The following is a 21,860-nucleotide window of genomic DNA, read 5'->3' as shown; positions in this document are numbered from 1 at the left end:
TCCAAGCCAATGAAACCATAGTAGAGGTCAGATTTCAATAATTAGGACCACTTCCTTCTTAATTCTCTTATTGAACCCACAAAGCCACAATCCCAAGCATTGAAGATGGATCACCCTACTGAGCAGACCAGCTTACTGTACAGCCCAACACTTGGGGGGGCTCAGGAGCCTCTTGACTTTGCCTGGGAGGGCACCTCTGACCCTAGCTGACCCCATCACCTCTTGTACTTTACCAGGTACTTAAAGGGGGCAAGGTCTGGGGTTGAGCTGGACCCCTTCCCCCAAGGCCACTGTAGGTCAGACCCCACTCCCTGGGGAAGGTGGAGTAGCTCCACAAAGCTCTAGAGACCCTGTGGATGCCAAATTTGCTGCCTTAGTTTAAGGCAAAGCTCAGGCTAGTTTGGGTTGCAGAATGAAAGTGTAAAACTGTGCAGACTGCCATCTAGTGGATATTGGTTGGCCTTCTGCTCATTCTGGGCTGGGAATGAGAAGGGAGAAGTACAACCCTGTCGTGAATTCAGACTTTCCTCTTTGTCTCTAGCTGGAACCAGGCAGACCTTTGCCATCCCCAAATGACCTCAAAAGAAAAATACTCATCAAAAATAAACGGCTGAAACCTGAGGTTGAAAAAAGTAAGTCAAATACGCTCATCTATGGCAGAAGTGTACGTATCTTGCATGTTGAGACAATTCAGCTATCTAGAATGAAATATACTTTAACACCACGGATTGGGGGGAAAGCAGGTCTAGTGGTGATGTTCTATATACTGTGCAGAGCAAAGTTGCCACATTGTTATTCAAGTTTAGGTTCCACATCAACCCCTTCCTGCAGTGGGAAAACATATTCATATATTCATAGATCAGAATTTGGAGGAGTCCCAAGGAAAGATGAGAAGAAAGCAAAAGAAGCATTTTAGAATTTGTCAGATATAAGGAACTAGCACTTTATCATTTTATACACTCTAAAGCCTTCTTTAAAAGCTTCCCTTTGCACTTTTCCCTGTGATATATACATATCTAGGGATCCTAGGTAATACACGAGTGTGAATGTGTGTGTGGTCGGGGGGTGGGGGGAGATGATTTTATCTAGACATTGCCCCCACTGTGTTTTCCCAGAACATTTTCTTTGAAAATATTTTCTTCCAACAAATCTCTTAGTTCAGTGAATGAATAGCATCAAATATCGGTATGATTGCATTGTGGCTTTCCCCTTGGTTATTCTAAATTTAAAATTTTTAACTATTTTAGCTCCAGTTTATTTTTATTGCAAAAGCAATAATGCTATAGAAAAATGAAAACAGCAAAGAAAAATATAATAAAATAGCACTAAATTATATATTTTACACACATATACATGTATTAGAGACACATGTACACACGTATACTTTTAACATATACATGCATTTTTAACAAAACTGGGATCATGTTAAATATACTGATTTTTAGTCATTTTTAATTCAACCAATGAAGTATACTCATATCCAGTAGGATATAAATTTACGTACTAATTTTAATTCTTATGTATAAAATTTTTTTTGATTCTAGTGTATGAAACACTATACAGAATTTATTATGTGGCACATAGTGTAATTTAAACAGATCCAAGTTGATGGATTTTCACTGCTATGAGAACAACAATGGTAAACATGTTTGGCTGTTCATTTTGTACATTCATGCAGCCTTCTCCTTGGTACAATTAGAGTTGGTTGGCCAAAGCATGTACACATTTTATATCATATGTATCTTGTTATACTGACTTTCAGAAAAGTTGTACCAGTTTATACCCTCACTATAATATATGAAGAGTGCCTGTTTCCCAGCGATATTCTTTTTTTTTTGGCTGCATTGGGTCTTCGGTGTTGCACTCGGGCTTTCTCTAGTTGCGGCGAGCAGGGGCTATTCTTCATTGCAGTGCGTGGGCTTCTCATTGCGGTGGCTTCTCTTGTCGAGGAGCACAGGCTCTAGGTGTGTGGGCTTCAGTAGTTGCAGCACGCGGGCTCAGTAGTTGTGGCGCATGGGCCTAGCTGCTCCACGGCATGTGGGATCTTCCCGGACCAGGGCTCAAACCTGTGTCCCCTGCATTGGCAGGCAGATTCTTAACGGTGGTGCCACCAGAGAAGCCCCCCAACAATGTTCTTAATGCTGGCTGTTAGACATCTTTTATATGTGTTCACAACTAATAATCGAAAAATATTTTTTCTTGAAGCTTTTTCAGTCTCTATTCTGTCACTTCACCATAACAGTCCATAAACCTTGCTCTGTGCCAGATGCTCCAAATTCTGGGCTTTTGTTATCAAGCTTTAAATCCTTCACAGGGACTGAGCTGTGACTTCTCAACCTGGTGACCAGGATATGGGGCATTTCCCTCATGTTCCAATAGTGGCTCAGTGTGTATAGATAATAGGGTTGTTGTACTTGCCTTAAGCACTCAAGGCCACCAGGATTGGGGAGACAGTGGCCGTGACTGAGCCTCAGGAGCCTCGACAATAGGTTTCCCTTCCCTTTTCATTTCCTTCTCCATGTTGATCTTCAAACCTATTTTATAAGTGATCCAACACCTGTCTCCATCTCCTTCTTGTTTATTTTTAATAACAGAACAGCTTGAAGCTTTGAAAAGTATGATGGAAGCAGGAGAATCTGCTGCCCCAGTGAGCATCTTAGAGGATGATAATGAAGAGGAAATAGAAAGTGGTGAGTTGGATGTTTTAAATTTACACATCACAAAAAAATACTTTTTAAAATAAGAAAAACATGAATTTGTCTCAGTGGGCCCTTTTATATAACACAACATTCTAATTCCTAATAATCAGGTACATGTACCAACCTTAATCTTTTGTTATTTTGGGGTATTTTTCCAAATACTATGGCTTAGAATTTACCTGCACACTAGATTTTAGTAGCTTAGTCATCTCCTTTCCTGTTGTGCATTCAGCTATTCAGCAGAAACTCACAGCCAGAGAATCCTTGAAGCACTTGCTGTAGAAGGCCGGGCTTGGAATAAAAAGAACATTTCTGCAGTTCTTTCCCATAAACAAAACCTGAACATCAGTGCTGTTACTGATGACAGCAGTAAGGCGAGTTAAAAGGGAAGGAACCTGGATAGAGACCCTCAGTAAATGCTTGGTTTGTGTGCACTTATAGTGAACTAGAAACTCAAAGCCAGAATTAAACTTTCAAGTTCAAATTCCTTCAAATAACCAGCTCACCAGAATTGCCTATATCTGTATTTACAGGTAGATATTTTTTGCAAAGGCAGCAATATTTTAATATTTGTTATTAGCTTCTATTTTTACTTTGGCCATATAGCCACGACCATAATCTTTGGTTTTACATGGGTCATTTGAAAGGTTTGGAATGTTTTTAGAAAACTATTTGTTCATTATGTATCATGAGAATTGATTAACAAAATGACATGAGAGTTGATTAACAGAATAGTTTGGACATGCATTGAGTGTCTATTGGTTAGTGCCTTGAATTTAGATAGTGCCTTGGGGCTAAGTAATTTAGAAACATTTGTAGAAACTCTGTTTTTCATATAAACATCTGAAATAGAAGAGTAGATTTTAGGAAAGTTTGACATTATAGGTAAAAACCTAAAAGCTGTGAGAATCAACGAATCATATTCACAACCCCTTAATAAAGACTCCTGACTATGGAAGAGACTTTATGAATGATTTATGTTGCCTGAGAACATGACTTACTTCCATATGTTTTATACGTCAGGGAGGGTCTGGGAGGCCAGAGGTACCTGGCAGTATTTAATCAATGCCTGTTGTGGTTATCTATTACTGTGTAACAAACCACCCCAAAACACTTTATTATTATCCCTCCTAGTTCTGTGGGTCACCTGGGCTCAGGTCGAGGGCTCTCCCTTTGGTTTCTCATGCGGTTGCCGGCAGATGACATCGGGGGCTAGAGTCATCTGAAGGTTCCACTGGGCCGGGTGTCTCGAGATGGCTCACTCGTGGCTGACGGTTGATGCTGGCTGGCTTTTGGGAGCTCAGCTGACACAAGCACCCCCATGTGGCCTCCCCAAGTGGCTTGGGCTTTTCACAGCATGGTGGCCAAGATCCGTGACACAGCGTCCTGAGAGCCAGTGCTCCAACAGGCAGAAAACAGAAACTGCTAAACTGTTTAAGAGCTGTGCTTGGAACTGGCACATCATCACTTCCTCTATATTTTATTCATCCAAGCAGTCTTAGTTAGGGCCCACCCACATTCCAAGGGGTGGGTGAGAGGCAAGATCACGTTGTAGAAGAATCAGTGGGAAGCTGATATTATTGCAGCTGTCTTTGGAAAGTACAGTCTGCCACATTGCTTGTTATATTATTTCACAGTTTTCGCAAATAATAAACCCAAACAAGATTTAAGAATAAAATCTTGAAAGGAATATATTGAGTTGGCCAAGAAGTTCGTTCAGGTTTTTCCATCACATCCTATGGAAATTTGGCCAACCCAGTATTTCAAAAGATCAATAAAATACTTCTAAAATTTGAAAGTCTGAGTATTATATAAAAACTGTCCCTTAACTTAGGTTAAGTTTCATAGATGATAATCATACACATGTAAGGTGTTACTAGATACTCTAATCCAGTAAAACAAACTGCAGAATAATGGAATACATTAAGAAAAATCATAATAATAATAACTATGATTTTTGTACCAACTGTGGATTAGGTACTTTACATCAATTCCTCATCTAATCTTTATGCAGCCAAAGAAATAAGTATTATTATACTAATTTTTCAGATGAGGAAACTGAAGCTTAGAGTGGTAACATATGTTACATGCAATCCCACAGCTGGTGAGCAATGCTACTAAGATTCAATCCCAGAATTGCCTTGACTCCAGGGTCAAGACCTTCTGTACCTTACAATATTGTCCTTCTAATGTATAGGAATATAAAGCGAACATAAATATGCAAAATCATTGGTAAAATATTTTTCTTTATAAAAAGGAAAAAATATATAAATGATGCGAGTCACAAATGTGAAGTTTCCTGAACACACACACATTAATCTCAAATGAGGGGTCAGCAGGATTCCACTTACTGTCCTTAAGGGTACTTTCCCAACTTTTATGCAAATGCTAATTATTCCTATAGACAAAATAAATTTGCCTCTAGTGATTCCCATGTTATTCCAAAATGTTTGAGATAAAATTTTGATTGTTCTAACAGAAATATATGGGTTCATATGCACCTGAATTTCTCTCTAAGGCTATAGAGGTTTCTGCTATACCAGTTACATATGTGAGTCTCACGTTTCCTCAGTCATACTTGACTTCAGCTCTGGTCAGCCAGTTGGCTGTAATTACCCTGCTATCACAGTATGATCCTACTATACCTGAATGACTAGAGTCTCTCATTTAAATACTTCAACACAGCAGGCAAGAGGAAACCAAGCGTAGTTCAAGAGGGCAGTCCTGCCTGGAGGCTGTAGAAAATAGAAAAGGCTCTCAGTCAGTGGAAGTGTGTGCCCAGTCATTAGGCTGGATGTAGATTCAGACAAACAGTGGAGAATAGCAACATTGTGTGTGGTTGTGGGTGTGTCTATGCATACATACACACTCAGGAGATGCTAACCTTTAGTCATACAACCCTTTTAAAACAGTTACTAAGTCTCTCCCCCTTCTATGGGGTATACCCCTGGAAATTCAAGTAGTTTGTATCTGGCTAAGCAGGTTAGACTAGATATAAAATTGAAATTCAGTAGTGATGGTGGGAGGTTTCAAAATCTTGGTTACAGACTGTAGGTCATGAAAACCCAGTGTCACATTAACAGCGTTGGGCTAGAAGCCTGAGAAATCTAGGTTCATATTCTAACTCTGTGACCTCAGACAATTCAAATCATATTTGTGAATCTATTTCCTTTAAATGAAGACACTGGACTAGATTCTTTTAAGACCTCTTTCAGCTTCTCAAGTCCTTTTTTCTTGCCCAAGGCCTATATGACCTACTTAAAAAAAGAATCATCTGCCTCCAGAATACCCCCTCATCAGAATATCAGTTCCGGAAGAGGAGGGTGTCTGACTCGTTTCCCTTCCCTTTATCCCTTCCCTGGAATAGCACTGTGCAAAAAGCAATCTAAAATTCTGAATTTAAGACACCGTCCGTTGAAAGGCACTACTATTTTATTGACTAAGAAAGAAAACTGCTTCCAGTGAATCGTAAAATGACATCGATTAAAGGATACATTGCCATATTAGATATATTACAATGCGGGGAAAAAATGCACCTTAGAATCGGTGAAAGTTTTTCATTTACTCCTGTTCTTGAATTCTCCTTTCCACCTTTGAAACACACTTAAAACAAAAAATGTCTAATTCTTATGGGTCTGTTCACCTCCCTCAGAAATATTTTCATTTTTTTTTTTTTTTTAATAGTCAAGGTCCCTCATGCCCAGTATAGTGACAGTGTGGATTTGTGTCGGCCTTGTCCTGTGGCCTGTGGGTGTCTCCTGATTCTGGCTAGATTTTAGGCAAATTCCTGGGAGCCCCTGCAGGATGGGCATCATGGGAATACAGATCTCACACCAGCATGTGCCTAATTTTCCTACAGCCTTGGGTGGATACCAGGGTTCTTATAATTTCCTGGACTGGTGGGCCGGGTGATGGCATCTGTGCCTCCCTATATAGCCAGGCCAGGCTCCTGGGTCACCAGCTTGACTTAGCACCCACTTCCTGCTCCCTTCCCACCATGAGCCCAATGAATGATTTCAGAGTCTTTTAAACCGCAGCCAGATTTGGCAAATGCTTTAGGAGAGCAGAAAGTCCTTCCAAGCTCTATCTTTTTTATATCACACCACTCCCGGCCACAAGTTATTATGCCCATAAAATTCAAGTGGACATTTTTGACTCTTTTTCAGAATTATAAAATGTACTTTCCTTCTCTTGTATCTTTTTTTTTTCCTCTGGGTGTCATAGAGGATCAAAATACCCTGTTATGAGTCACAGTTCTTCCTGAGGTGTTTGAGGCTTTAATTTTTAAGGTTAGTATACTGGAAAGGAAGTAATCATTCACTTAAGAAAAATTTGTTAAGCACCAATCATGTAAAAACCATGCTAACAATGATTTACTGTGTAACACAAGAACAATATCTGATATCTTGTAATAACCTATAATGGAAAATAATCAGAAAAAAAAAAAATATATATATATATGAAACGAATCATTTTGCTATACACCTGAAACTAACACAATGTAAATCAGCTATACTCAATTTAAAAAGTCATGCTAGATGCAGGAGAAGTAACAAGATATGTTCCTTGACCTTGAGTAGGTAAGAATTTAGTGAGAGTTTTATCTGAAAAAAAATTGCTTATTTAAATGTTCCCATTTTCGTTTAGCTTCCTTCCTCTCTAGAACTGCTTATATTTTACCCAAGATTATGGAGGAGGCCTGACCCCTTGGTGGTAAGTTGGCTTCATGGATTTTCCTTTTGTCTTTCACACAGCTGAGCAAGAGGAAGAAGCTCACCCTGAATACAAATATGGAAATGAACTTTCTGCAGACGACTTGGGTCACAAGGAAGCTATTGCCAATAGTGTTAAGAAGGTCAGAGTCTTGGTTCCCTTTCCTTTCGTGACTTGCAAGAGGTAGCAGCTGTAAGTTATAGCATTTCAGAAATGTGAGAGACACAGGAGAATAAGTAGGCTGTAATTCCCCTTCTCAGTTGGGTGGCCACAATCAACACCCGAACCCGAGGCATGCACAATACTAAGTTAGAAAGGACATTTAAGTGACTCATTAGTCATGCCCAGTGCTGACCCCTACCTCTTTGGCCCATGTCCTTCAGATGTTTTCATTCATTGCATTATTATAGGTGATCAGGGAGAAAACAGCAGCACCCCAGCAGCAAAGGTTAACCTATTCAAATCATCAGGAAAATGACCCCGATCACCCCAGCAAGCCCTCATTAGAAAACCAGTCCTACTCGTTGATATCTCATCTCCCTCTTAATGTAGAATAAGCCTAAAAATATTTCCATCCATCCAACCATTCAGCCAAAAAAATAGTAACTGTGTACCCACTATGTGCCAGGCACTTTCTAGGCCATAACAACCCAGAAGGGTCAAAACACACTTGGCTTCTGCCCTCATGGAGCTGGTAGGCTGATGGGAGTTTATTGGAAGGGCGTGGGAAACAGACAACAAACAAGTAAACCGTCATTTATATGATTACAATTTGTGATAGGTGCTATTACAAAACTAAGAGTGAGTGCTCAGATGGAAAAAAAGAGGCGGAGAGAATAAAACAAGGAAATGAGAACCCAAAGGATAAAGAGGAACTGGCCATGCACAGGAATAGAGGTGTTGCTTTGCCCAGAGAGGGACCACAGCAGTAGCAACAACAAAGGCAGGGTGAACAGAGTGGGTTGAGTGAGAGGTCGAGTGAAACAAGATGAGATTAGACAGGCAGGTGGGAACTGGAGGATGAAGGATGTGACGGGGGGCATGGTGAGAAACTCAAATGTTAATTTAAGTGAAATGTGAAGCTACTGAAAAAGTTTAAAGAAACGGGGCAGTGTAGCCTCACATAATTACCTTTGTGTGGGGGTAGTGATGTGTGTGTGTGTGTGTGTGTGTGTGTGTGTGTGTGTGCGCACGCACTGAGAACATTTGAGATCTGCTCTCTTAGCACCTTTTGAGTATACAATACAGTCTTCCTAACTGTAGTCACCATGCTGTACGTGAGCGCCCCGGAACGTATTCCTTTTATAACTGGAAGTTTGTACCCTTTGATCAACATCTCATTTCCCCCACCTGCTATCCCCTGGCAAAGTGGTTGATTTTTTTAATACTACTGAGTGATTGAGTAAGAAGATGCAAGAGTCATTGGCCTAGAAGTCATTGGCGACCTTGAAAAAAGGAGTCTCAGTGCGGAGGTTGGGACCCCTGTAGCAGATAGATGTGAGTGAGGAGACACTACACTTTTGGGCAGTTTTGCTATAAAGGGGAGCTGGTGGCTAAAGGGAACCCGAGGAGTCCAGGGAGTATTATTTTTAGGATGAATGAATCTGGAGTGATAAATGAATTCCTGGACGTGCGTGGGATTATGGTGATGTGAGGGTGTGGTCTTTGATGGGAGCAGCGATACTTGATCATTAAGACAGAGGATGAAGATGCGGGTAGGTGTATGCCTTGGGTGCTAAGAAAATGGAAGCAAATTTGTCTGCCGAACAAAGCCAAGGGAATACTGCCATTACCCCTACCTTCTCCAATACACAGAATTGCAGCTACTTTCAGACTAATAGATGCCTACTAAGACTCAGTGCTTACCTTTATGCTGCCTTTATCAACACAAGACATGAGTGTTGAATAGCTGAAGAGTGACCCTTTACATACCAGAGGAGGTGGCCACATCGATTATTTCCCAAGCCCCATCACTAAATCATGTACTAAATTACCATAAGGAAGCATCAAAATAGGCAAAGACTATCAACAAAGAAGGGAGATAAGCATTAAGATGAGCTTTTATGATGTGAAAGAGAGCTATGCCATGATATCTTCTCAGTTCTCACTTTATCTATGCCTTTATGTTACCAGTAATTTCCCATCTTAACAAATAAATAGAATAACAAGTGTACATGAATTTATTTAAATATCTACATATGTATGGCTAGTAAATTTGGAATTTTGCCCTTTGGAGAGGTAAATTATTTTTATCTTTCTCTAATTTAGGCTTCAGATGACCTTGAACATGAAAACAACAAAAAGGTAACAAAATAATTTCATTGTACATTTTGTTTTCATTATAAGACACAGTACGTGGGCCTCTAATATTGAGCATTTTGTACTAAGTGTTGTTACTCTATCTTCCCCCACCCACTGCCCCATGAAATATCAGAATGTTTATAGGTATTATAGGTATAATATTTACATGCTCAATGCATCTACATATGAGTCTTCAAAAGAAAGAATTAATCACAGTGATGAAATGATTATATCCTGATAAAATCACAAAACAGAGCACAGGCAAATAAGATGATTTTCCTAAAAATAAGTGTTTAGTGCAATTAGGCAATTTCGTAGTTGGAATTTGAGATTTCATTCCTAGAATAAGAGTACATAATCATCAACACACTGAATTTTAAAATAAAAATGACCTATAGGTCAACAAATTCATATTATAGTAAAATGGGAAGGGGATCTTGTTCTGACTATATTGACATTCTGAAAAATTGTCAGTTCACATTGTACACATTCTAGGAGTTTTATCTAACATTATTCGGTGTTGATTTTATTGTAAGGAAAGTAAAGTTACATTTTTAGTTTCTTTTATCCTCTTCACGGCTCATGATATCAAAGTGGTCTTTTTTAGTAAATGTATGTGGTTTATTATAGTAGTGAGATGCAAAAATTTACCTTGTCATTTGATTCCCACACTTCAGAGCTTCAGAAAATACTATCTTGTTGTGTATGGGGTCTTATCTTATTTGGAGTAAAACCCTATCTTCTTACTGTCTAAATATTGTTTGAAATAATTCTGGTTAAGTCTGATCCCGGTCTTCGCCCAAGATATTTGTGAAATTCTCTCCTACTAGAAATTCGTAAGGTATTGGGGTCAACAAAGGACAGGTTGACCTGTGATCACTGATATTTATTAGCTAAGTAGCTGTGACCAAGTTATTTTAATCTTTAAGGACTCAGTCTTCTCATGTGGTCAGTGGGTCAAACTCTAATCCTTGCTACACATGATGACTGACAGTAACGAGGTTGTCATGCACGGACTCAGGCCAGTACCTAGCTTATGGTACGGTGTTACTTATCATTAAACACACAAGAAAGGAGTTAGACATGCCTCTGCCCTTATTTGGGGAGTCAGGACATATGAAAAATTTATTTTTAAAAAATCCCAAGTTACATTCTTTGATTATTTATCTCAGACTTTTACTGGTGCAATCAGTTTGATGATCTAGAATGTTAAGTTATCAGATAAACAAATGGCCTATTTTTTTAACCAATGAATTGATTCATGTGAGTCAGCAGTTCATTCCTCAGTATCAATCTCAACTAAATGTAGATCGCTTTTGAAGGCGTTATTTTTGTTGTTGTTTTTGTTGCTTTTGTTCTGATTTACTACGAAACGAACTACAATAAGTTGTTTCTTTTGCCTCTATGCAAAACAATGCAGTAATAAGTCCTGTATAGTGGGTTCTCACATTAGTTTAAGAATAAGCATTTTTTTTTAATATCGTAAACCATTTATGTATGTGGCTTGGTTTCCGAAGCAGTGTTAAACAAAGTGTGGTTCCCCAGACCACCCATATCATTAGCACTTGGGAACTAGTTAGAAATGCCAATTATTGGGCCTCACCCCAGACTCACTTTATCAGAAACTCTGAGAGTGGGTCCCCGGAATCTGTGATTTAACAAGCCTAGATTTACACTAAAATTGAAGGACCGCCGTTTTTGATGTTATGCTACAATTTGTGAAATCATGAATGATAATACCTGCTATACATATTTCATAGCATTGCTCTGAACTTCAGTATAGTTTCCAGAGCAAAGTCCTTTGAAAATCTAAAAAATGTCCCCCAAATGTAAGGTAAACTTCATATTTTACTATTATCTCCATTTGCATTATTTGGAGCTACAGTGGACATTCACTTTTAAAGTTATCCTTTAGTTAGGATAACTGAGAAGAAAGAAGTCTTTATCTTTCGATCTGTGTGTGTGCAAATTATCGCTAGTGAGGCAGTCTGAAGCGTAAATCTGAGAGTCCTGCTGAAGTCACTGACGTGCATGTTCCCTTTGTTGTGCTCGTAGGGCCTGGTAACTATAGAAGATGAGCAGGCATGGATGGCATCTTATAAATATGTAGGCGCCACCACTAATATCCATCCATATTTGTCCACAATGATCAACTATGCACAGCCCGTAAAGTTTCAAGGTTTCCATGTGGCTGAAGGTAACACCGAAGGTTAAACGCTATTGCCTTTTTTGTTTGCATTTCTTACATTATGCTGTGAGCTGTGATCTGACTTGCTGCCATTTTCTTTTCTGGGCACGTGGACTGTTCCATCTAACCTTATTTTCATTGCATAGACCACGTAGTGACATGTCCTTGGCATGTGGGGGCCTTGTGTTGTCGTTCCCGACATCGTCCACAAGGTGGCTCTGACAGACTATGGATTTGGTAGCAATCCAAGAGGTTAGCCTCTTGCATTAGATATACTTTATTATAAGGCTGCTTTCTGTCGAAAGCTGGTCTCCAAAAACGTATCGAGTATTTTCAGACTTTTCATAATTATTTCTGGACTGGAGAAGCTATCATCCTCATTGGAAATACATATTTCAGGGGTGGCTATGAATGGCAATTGGTATACACATAATTGATTTAATGACTCCAAACTTAATTCATCACACTTTTCTTAAGTCAGCCATCTCCAGCTACAGGATGTTAATGAAATTAGGAGCTACTGATATAGTAAGGAGACATCTGCCTCCAAGGCCTCATGATTCAGGGTGTAATTATATTTGTCGCTTGTCTTTCTGTGAGGGTTTGATGGCAGGGTTTCTAAGTGCATCTTTGCTTTCCTTTACAGAACGCAATATTCATTATAACATGTCTTCTTTTAATGAGTCAGTTGGTCTAGGCTACTTGAAGACACATGCGATTGAATTTGTGAAGTATCCTTATGTATTAAGTGGAATAAGTGGTTGGTGAACTTTGGGTTTGGCAGGAATCTCTAAAATAGAAAAATGGCTAATATATTATTGTGGTTGTAGAACTAATAAAATAATGTATGTGAAAGACCACAGCAGCTGGGAAAACCTGCCCAAATGTGGATTGTTTTTATAATCCACACGGTGAACTGTGGTTTTTCTCTTAAGCATCCTTTATACATGTGAAATTTGTTCTCTGTTGTCATATGTGTGTCATTTTTGGTCTAGATCTTCATTTTAGCTCTTTGTCACTGCTGGAATACTCTTTTTGCCATTTTCCTTAATATGTTACACAGTTATAACAAACGGCAAATGAGTCGCATTTACCCCAAGGGAGGCCGAGTCGATTCCAGTAATTACATGCCTCAGATTTTCTGGAACGCTGGCTGCCAGATGGTTTCGCTGAACTATCAAACCCCAGGTAGGAACTGATGTCCAGTGACCTCGAATTCCACGAGAACGCTTTGACAGGACAGGGCCAACAGTTGCCATCAGTTGGTTGTGGGCATTTTTTTTCACGGAAGCAGACATATGGCAACACAATGTGTTGTTGGATTTATAGAATGGTGAGAAATTAAAAATGCAAACTAGAGCAATAAGACAATGGTAGAAGATAATAGAGTTTGATTTCAATTGAATATCCTTTTGGAAATGCCATGACTAATCTGCTAAACATTGTCCCTTTTGCCAAAATATGTCTAATTTTTCTTCTTTTTGGATCAAACTTACCTTCTCGTCCAGAGGCAGAATGAAGTGAGAAGTATTTGAGCATCTTTGTACAGTAACTATGACTCATTTCTCCTTGGGAAAGTACCCTTCCCACTGTTAACATTCAGCAGGAGATCAGCAAAATAGTGGCATCTCACCATAAGAGTGCAGAATATTATAGAGTAGATTCTGCTAAAATGGTGTTTAAGGAGTTCTGTACCCTTAGAGGTACTAATATATAACTTGTTCCTCCAAAGTGTGTTCTGAGGCAAGTTTCCAGTATATAATCTTTTTTTTTTTTTTTTTTCCCTGCAAGGAGAGCAGTCAATTTTTGTGAATGCATAAACAAAATTTGTCAAGTTTTCAAAGTTTGCTTAAGGGCCTAGGATTGCAATTAAAAATAGAAAAATAATAGGCTCTAGTTACTCACCTAAAACAGGTGAGAAATATGCCACAAAACCTATTCACTTTCTGTGGTTAATGCCACAGCATGGTCCTTAATATTGGTTAAGAAAAAAACCAAAACACCTTCCTTGTTCTGTTCTTTGCTCTATGACGGTACCTCCCATGTTTCCCCATTTGGGGGGCATTTTCTTTTCAAGTCCATCCACCATATTTTGTGAATCTCAATCCACCTTGCTCCCTACGATCTGTACTGATCGAAAGGTCCTATGACTTGCATTCCCTTGGCATGAATGCGACCTGACTGTGTTTACCACCCCTTGGTGATGCTGCCTCAGTGATCAGGAACTGGGTTCATATTTCTGCTCAGCATTCCTATCAGTGCTCACTCTGCTAAACTGTGACCAGGTACCAGCACAGCCCTGGAGTGTTTCTAACAGAGACAAAGTACGATTAAAAGGCACTGCTGATTTTACTTACTTAAAAAGAGGTCAAGTTTTATTATTTATTGTCAGTGACTCTGTTATATGGATTAAATGATCCAAAGGCAGCTTATGATCTAGGTCAGCTTATGTTGTATTCTATAACGTTAGGTTTAATCACAGCACTTTGAGAAGAAAAAAAAAAGAAATCCATCAGCTGCCCATTTCTTTTGCTGATGAAAAGAAAGAACATTGCGTTTGCCTGCAAGAGAAAAACCATAAGCCATGCCCTGCCACTAGACCCCACTAGAAGAATTCTCCTGAAGTCACCTTAAGTCAATTTTTACACACTTACCTAGTTTATTTTTTATTTTAATCGAGTTTTGTATTCACATGACCCTACTGGGTATGTCCGGTGTACCCTTCCTCTGGGATGGTAAGGCACATCTCCTCTAACTATATATCAGCTTGGACATCTGTACTCTCAACACTAACTCAACAATCATATGAAACATATATTGAATCCAAATTTTAAAGCATTGCCAACATGATCTCTATGAACACGGATTTTTTTGTTTAGTTTAAACACAAGGTCATTTCAACATGGAAGAGAGAGTTGTATGCCTTAAACAGACCCTTTAACCTTGTGGTGTTAAAAAAAGACCTTTCAGCCAGGGGTCAGTATCTGATTTCCGTTGTTTGAAATCACGCCATCAAGATCTTCTTTGTCCGAGGAGACGAGATGCTAAATTATTTTTGTCTCTTAACAGATTTAGCGATGCAATTGAATCAGGGAAAATTTGAGTATAATGGATCGTGCGGGTAAGTAATGTGATTTAAACTGTAGTCACTGTGTTCCACACTCCATACTACAGCTGTAATGAAACCGTGTCATTTTTAATTAGGAGCTGCTGAACTTAAGCTGGGTCTGAGGGATGGGATAGAAACAAATGAAATCCCCAGGTAAATTACATCTGCAAGGTACATTCTTCACGGGGCCCCTGTTTAACTAAGCAGATATAAAAAAAAAATATAACGACTAGTTAAGCAGTTTATTATACACACTCTAGAGTTTAGTGCTCTCACTTTAAATTCAGTAGCAGAGGTTTTTATAGCTAGGACAGGTAATGAATCTGCTCATTTGGACATCAGCAGTAGACAAAGACATTAAATATGTGTATTTTACATACGACCTAGAGAGGAATGAAGTTGATTTAATATATAATGAAGTCCTAGGTGTCAAGTGGAATTTATTTCAGCTAGGAAGAAGGCTTTGTCCTCCTTTGATAGACATGTTTTGTATGTCTTGTAAATAGCAGTTACCAAAAAATAACACTATAAATGTTGTTTCAGTTACTTAAATAGAGCTCCCTAAAATCTGCAAACCAAGTAATGAAATAGGAAATGTTCATTTCATTGAAACACTGAAAGGTTAAATGAAAATATGAAGTTAACATTCTATACATATGAAAAAAAACTGTGTGACCATTTTTTTTCTCCATGCAAATGTCCCCAAGCAGCACTGCAGGTAAATAATCACAAACCACTGCCCAGAGACCTCTAGACTAATTCAATAGAGTACTGTCTCATCCCACCATGCTACTGTCAGGATGTTTGTGGCCTCCCTGGTTGGATATTTAATTTCCATCACTAAAAACAGTCAAGATAAAATTTTCAGCACGTATGGTTTCAAAATGCCCACTCCCACCTCTTCCTGCCTGCCAGTTCACCTACACCCACGGGTGACAACCCTGCTACCCAAATCAGGATATAGCAGCTTACAGGATATTTGCCTCTACTGTGTATTTTGAAAGAAATAAAAACTGTATACCTTAAACTAATACAGTGTTATATTTCAATTATATCTCAATAAAACAGGGGGGAAAATAAAAGTATGGGTCAGAAGAAAACAGCTAAATACACATTTCAGAGATTTTTTTTTTTAAGCTACTTTGTTATTTAGCGCAAAGCATTCAGAACCAGGAGATTGTGTAGGTAAATTGACGGGTGGACCCCCAGTGGAGGCTTAGGCAATGAGACCCCAGGGGCAGCTGTGGCACAGGGGATAAAAGCCCTCGGCTCCAGCCTGACCCGGGTTTGAGCCCTGGGTGCGCCACATGCTGTTGTTGCCCTGGGCAGGTGTGTTAGACCCTAAACCTCAATTTCCTGCTGATAAAATGAAGTCGGTAACACCTGCCACCCTGGGTTTTCTGTGATAGCTCAGAGGGTTTGGACTGAGTCTATTTGAATTACTTCATGAACTGCAGATTTCTGTGAAAAAGTGAGGTTACAAAAAAGCTTAAGCCCATATGACCGATCACAGGCAGGAATCACACAAGATTAAATGAGCAGTCTGCTCACAACAGGCCTGTAAGGAGCCCAAGAGACAACCCTCATGGTTCACACCTGGCTGTGCTCACTCCCTGAACCTTCCTGTGGCTCACGGATGCCAAAGGAGCTTTTCCTTTCACCTCAGCCATTTGATGGCTTATCCTGCCCTGACACGGGGAGGGGAGTTGGTTCCACGTAAAAGGGGTCCCACTGTTACTGAGCCAAACTTGGGTCTGCTCGTGCACATGCAGTAAAGTCAGTCTACTGACACCACGCTGTGGTGAAGGAAAGTGCAGCATTTACTGTAAGGCCCTATACAGGGAGAACGGGTGGCTAGTGCTCTAAAACTCCTGAACTCCCTGAAGGGTTTCAGCAAAGCATTTTTAAAGGCCAGATGATGGGCGGGGGGAGGGTGTCACAGGGCACACACAATTGGGCTTGTGTACAGTTCTCTGATTGGTTGATGGTGAGGTAACAGGGCAGTGTCACAGGGGTTCACATTATCAATCCTTAGGCTCCAGTAGGTCTTGGGGCCACGTGCAAGTAATTAATTTCCTCCATTAGGTGGTGGTTTTAGCATCTGAAAAGCTCAGGAAATAGGCATCAGATACTGTTATCTAGGTACTTCAGAGAGGAGCTAAGGCAGAGGATGTAGCGGAGAAGTCTGTCCCAGGAAGGCCTCATAGGGTCCTGCTCTGTTACACCAACAGGAGTTCTACGCCTTCACTATGTTTCTTTTCAGGAGTTTCCGATTTGCCATAGTTCACATGCTCAGTGTCTCACCTTCCACACCGTTGTGTATTTTAAAATATGTTCATGAGCAAGGATGGTGCTACATTAGCCTGTATTCTGTGCTCATGTGTTTGAGGTGATGTGACCAAAAGCTGAAGTCCCATCAGGGGGACTAAAAAATATGATTGTTCCTTGGGGCAGCCTGACTACAAGAGATGTTAACAGTATTGTTCAGTCTCATGTCCCCCTGCCCCTTCCCTTTTCCCCACACCCAGCCTGGAGGAAGAGGTTGTCACCAACAGGGCAGAGAGAGGCAATCTTTCTCACGAGTGTGTTGTGCCCCTGAGGAGTCATAGCTGGTGGAGATGGGCCAGCCACTGGGCAAGGGCATCTGAGGCACCCGATGGATTTCACTGCACTACCCTTGTCATTCTCCTGCCCACCTGCAGGGACTTTTAAAAAATCCTTGTGGATTGAGTTACTTGTAGTGAGGTGGATGGACCTAGAGTCTGTCATACAGAGGCAGTAAGTCATAAAAATACTTACTGTATGCTAACACCTATATATGGAATCTAAAAAAAAAAAAAATGGTTATGAAGAACCTAGGGGCAAGATGGGAATAGAGATGCAGATGTAGAGAATGGTCTTGAGGACACAGTGAGGGGGAAGGGTAAGCTGGGGCAAAGTGAGAGAGTGGCATGGACATACATACAGTACCAAATGTAAAATAGATAGCTAGTGGGAAGCAGCCACATAGCACAGGGAGATCGGCTTGGTGCTTTGTGACCACCTAGAGGGCTGGGATCAGGAGGGTGGGAGGGAGACGCAAGAGGGAAGAGATATGGGGATATACGTTTATGTATAGTTGATTCACTTTGTTAAACAGCAGAAACATACCATTGTAAAGCAATTATAATCCAATAAAGATGTTAAAAAAATAAAAATAAATAAAAAATAAGAAATCCTTGTGGGCTATGTCTGAGGGCTGTGTTTCTGTACAGAGACATTCTGTGCCTTTTAGGCCTGCAGTGGCACAAACCCACCCCCATAAAGCCAGGGCTCCAGCTCCTGCTTCCCCATCGATGCCCAGGGTCCCTGGACCTACACAGCCTCCAGGTCTGTGAGTGACAGTCTCTGCCACCTTAGGCCCCAAATTGACACTCGTTCAAGACAAGCTGGCTAAGTGTCACCCCCAAGCCAGGGATCCTGTCAGACTTCTGTAGCCAAATCCACCCTCTGTACCCTGACACCAAATTAAATCTCGAGATGGAGTTTTGGGTGAAGTAGAAAAAAGTAGCTTTATTGCTTTGCCAGGCAAAGGGGGCCACATTGGGCTAATGCCCTCAGAATTGTATGTCCTAACCTGGAGGGGGTAGTGAGGAGTTTTATAGAAATGGTTCAAAGAGGGTGTGATCAGCTCGTGGATATTCTTCTGATTGGTTGGTGGTGAGGTAATTGGGAGTCAGCATCATCAACCTCCTGGTTCCAACCGGTCTGGGGTCTGGTACTTGCCAGCAGCATACAGTTAACTTCTCCCACCTGGTGGGGGTTCAGTAACTGCAAAACAGCTCAAAGGTATTGTTTTGTGTATCCCTTGAGGGAGGACCAGGACCTTGCCCCAAGGCTGCACTATTGTTTCTTGACTGTTCTTCCTTTGTCTCCGCATTTCCTCCCTTCCCTGGTTAGCAACTGTTTGAACCTGCTCATTGGAACTCAGGGAAGGTGGTAGAGGCTGAATGAAGCCTATTTCCTACAAACAAAAAAACGGGGGGACACAGAGAGGCTTTTGTGTCCAGGAGCCCCACAGGGTCCTGCTCGGTATCACTTCTACACAGTCACTTTTATTTTTTAAGTATATAAATGAACACATCACACTGCAAGCTGCCAACTTTGGAGAATCGGACTTGGATTTCTTGCCATTTCCTCCTGACATTTTTTATTTTGGATCACGCTTTCACAGATTAGTTTTCTTCTAAGCAGGCCTGAGAGCAGCAGGGAATGTGGAAGAATGTTGTTGACACTGAAACATCATCAATATGACATTTCTCTATTTTTGGTGAGAAGGGGCTCCTGACCCTTCAGAAATGACTGAGGAGCACCACAGGGAGTCCTGAATGTCTACAGCCACTGCCCTAGGAGATTCTGGACTGGACATATGACTACAGTCCTTTATGGACCCCGAGTCCCACCTTTCGCAGAAGGCAGATTCCCTCATTTCACACAACTGGAATCCAATAGCTGCCTCCATGTGAACGCTAGAGCCATGATCCATGACCTCGTCTTGCAGCTGATGTCTGATGCTTGGCCAGGCAAAGCTAGTAGGCTTGCCTTGGAGAAGTGTGTGTAGAATTGTATCCATTCATCTACTTCCCATCCTAAGTCTTGAGTTTTTGCTGTATCATCATATTTTCCAATGGTTAACAGTTGCCACAAAAAAAGGTCCAAATCAATGCTCTATAAACATAGAAAACAATATCTTCTATGCAGAGACCTTGTATTGATATATTAATATTAAGGGTTGCGTTCTGTTGGAGACAGGTGAATGTTCAATGTCATCTTTAATATTTGAACTATTCTATAAACTCTCTATATCCTTTATTTAAAAGTCAGTGTTGTTCTCGGGTGTTTTATTGATTATTATATCCAAGCGGAATGTGGGCTTGTTTTTTAACAGTTTTTTGTTCAGACTCTGAAGATAGCAAAGAATGGCAACTTTGTCAAAACCAAAAAACATGACTTTAAACTTTCCTTTAAGGAAAAATATTATGCCTTGGGATTCCTTTTTTGGTTGTATTTTTAAAGATAGTAATAAATTTGACATCATCTAGAGTTGAAACTAGTAAAAGTTATACTCCTAAGGAATATGAAAGATTTGATCCCAAATTGTGATTCCTTTACATCTAAAAGCAAACCTAGAGTTTTCGGGAAAGTGTTTTTATTTTCCTTTATATACTGATCACATTGGTGTGGATTTTCTTATCTATGGTTATAGTCATTCCTAACAAAGAATATTTCTTTTAGAGAGATGAAGTTCTTTAACACGAGTTTCAGGAAAGTTATGGAATCTAGCCAAGGTGTGATTCTGTGACCATACCCAGTGGGGATAAGGGGCAGACAGTGCTGGAGATCAATTTTAAAACATTTTAGTCAATCAAAAAAGAAAACTCATACCCTTTAGCTGTCACCTTCCAACATCCCCTGCCCCCATCCCAGCATTAAGCAACCACCAATCTACACACTGTCACTATATTTTTGCCTGTTCTGCACATTTCATGTAAATGGATTCATATAATTTGTGACCTTTTATGACTGTCTTGTTTCACTTAGCATAATGGTTTCAAGGTTCACCTGTGTTGTAGTGTATATCAGTACTTTATTTTTTTTTTTGCTGAATAATTTTCCATTATATGGATATACCTCATATTGTATATCCATTCATCTTTTGATGGACATTTGGATTGTTTCTATCTTTTGGTTATTACAAATAATGCCACTATGAACATTCATGTACAAGTTTCTGCATGGACAGATGTTTTCACTTCTCTTGGGTGTATACCTAAGAGAATCGCTGGGTCATATGGTAACTCTATGTTTAACTGTTTGAGAAACTACAGACTGTTTTCCAAAGTGGCTGCATCATTTTACATTCGCACCAGCAATGTCATATGAAGCCTCCAATTTCTCCATCTCCTCGTCGTAGTTACTATTATCTGACTTTTTATTTTTTTATTGTAGCCGACCTAGTGTGTGTACAGTGGTATCTTATTATGGTACTGGTTTGCATTTCTCTGATGACTCATGATATTAAGCGTCTTTTCAAGTGCTTGCCGGCCATTTGTATATCTTATTTGGAGAACTGTCTATTCAAATCATTTGCCCATTTTTTAACTGGGTTATTTGTTCTTCATATATTTTAGATACAAGCCTCTTATCAGGTAAATGATTTGCAAATATTTTTCTCATTCTATGACTAGTCTTTTCACTTTCTTGAGAGTGTTCTTTGAAGTGTAAAAGTCTTTATGATGAAGTGAAGTTTATGTATTGATATTTTTGCTCATTGCTTGTGCTTTTGGTGTTATGTCTAATAATCCATTGTCAAATTCCAAGTCACAAAGATTTATCCCTAAGTCTTCTTCTAAGAATTTTATAGTTATAGCTTTTACTTTTAGATCTTTGATCCATTTTGAGATAATTTTTGTTTATGATGTGAAAGAAGGGACTAATTTTATTCTTTTGCATGTGGCTATCCAGTTGTCCTAGCATCATTTGTTTAAAGGCTGTTCTTTCCCTCACTGACTAGTCTTGGCATCCTTGTCAAAAATCAGTTGAGCATAGATATGAATTTATTTTTGGACTCTCAATTCTATCTCACTGATTTATATATCTATCTTTTTGCCAGTACCAAGATGCTTAGGTTATTGTTGATTTGTAGAAAGTTTTAAAATTGAGAAGTATGAGACCTCCTACTTTGTTCTTCTTTATCAAGACTGTTTGGGGAATTCTTGGTCCTTGAGTTTCCAATTGAATTTTAGGATCAACTTGTCAATTTCTATAAAGAAGACAGCTGGGATTTTGATAGGGATTGTATTGAATCTGT

The 21,860-nt window shown here is 39.8% G+C and overlaps 1 protein-coding gene across 1 annotated transcript in view; it reads left to right on the top strand.

Annotated features, from left to right (window-relative positions):
- The window catches only part of PLCB4 (phospholipase C beta 4), a 266,535-nt gene that overhangs the window by 187,973 nt on the left and 56,702 nt on the right, over positions 1 to 21,860 (top strand). The window contains exons 16-23 of the mRNA XM_024764269.1: positions 542 to 632; positions 2,595 to 2,690; positions 7,454 to 7,554; positions 9,681 to 9,716; positions 11,769 to 11,910; positions 12,548 to 12,632; positions 12,965 to 13,089; positions 14,971 to 15,022. Coding sequence (XP_024620037.1) covers positions 542 to 632; positions 2,595 to 2,690; positions 7,454 to 7,554; positions 9,681 to 9,716; positions 11,769 to 11,910; positions 12,548 to 12,632; positions 12,965 to 13,089; positions 14,971 to 15,022 — 728 coding nt within the window. The remainder of the gene's footprint in view (positions 1 to 541; positions 633 to 2,594; positions 2,691 to 7,453; positions 7,555 to 9,680; positions 9,717 to 11,768; positions 11,911 to 12,547; positions 12,633 to 12,964; positions 13,090 to 14,970; positions 15,023 to 21,860) is intronic.

This window comes from Neophocaena asiaeorientalis, unplaced genomic scaffold (assembly GCF_003031525.2).
Source record: "Neophocaena asiaeorientalis asiaeorientalis breed wild unplaced genomic scaffold, Neophocaena_asiaeorientalis_V1.1 scaffold400, whole genome shotgun sequence".
Lineage (NCBI taxonomy): Eukaryota > Metazoa > Chordata > Mammalia > Artiodactyla > Phocoenidae > Neophocaena > Neophocaena asiaeorientalis.
This window is presented reverse-complemented; position numbering and strand designations above follow the sequence as displayed.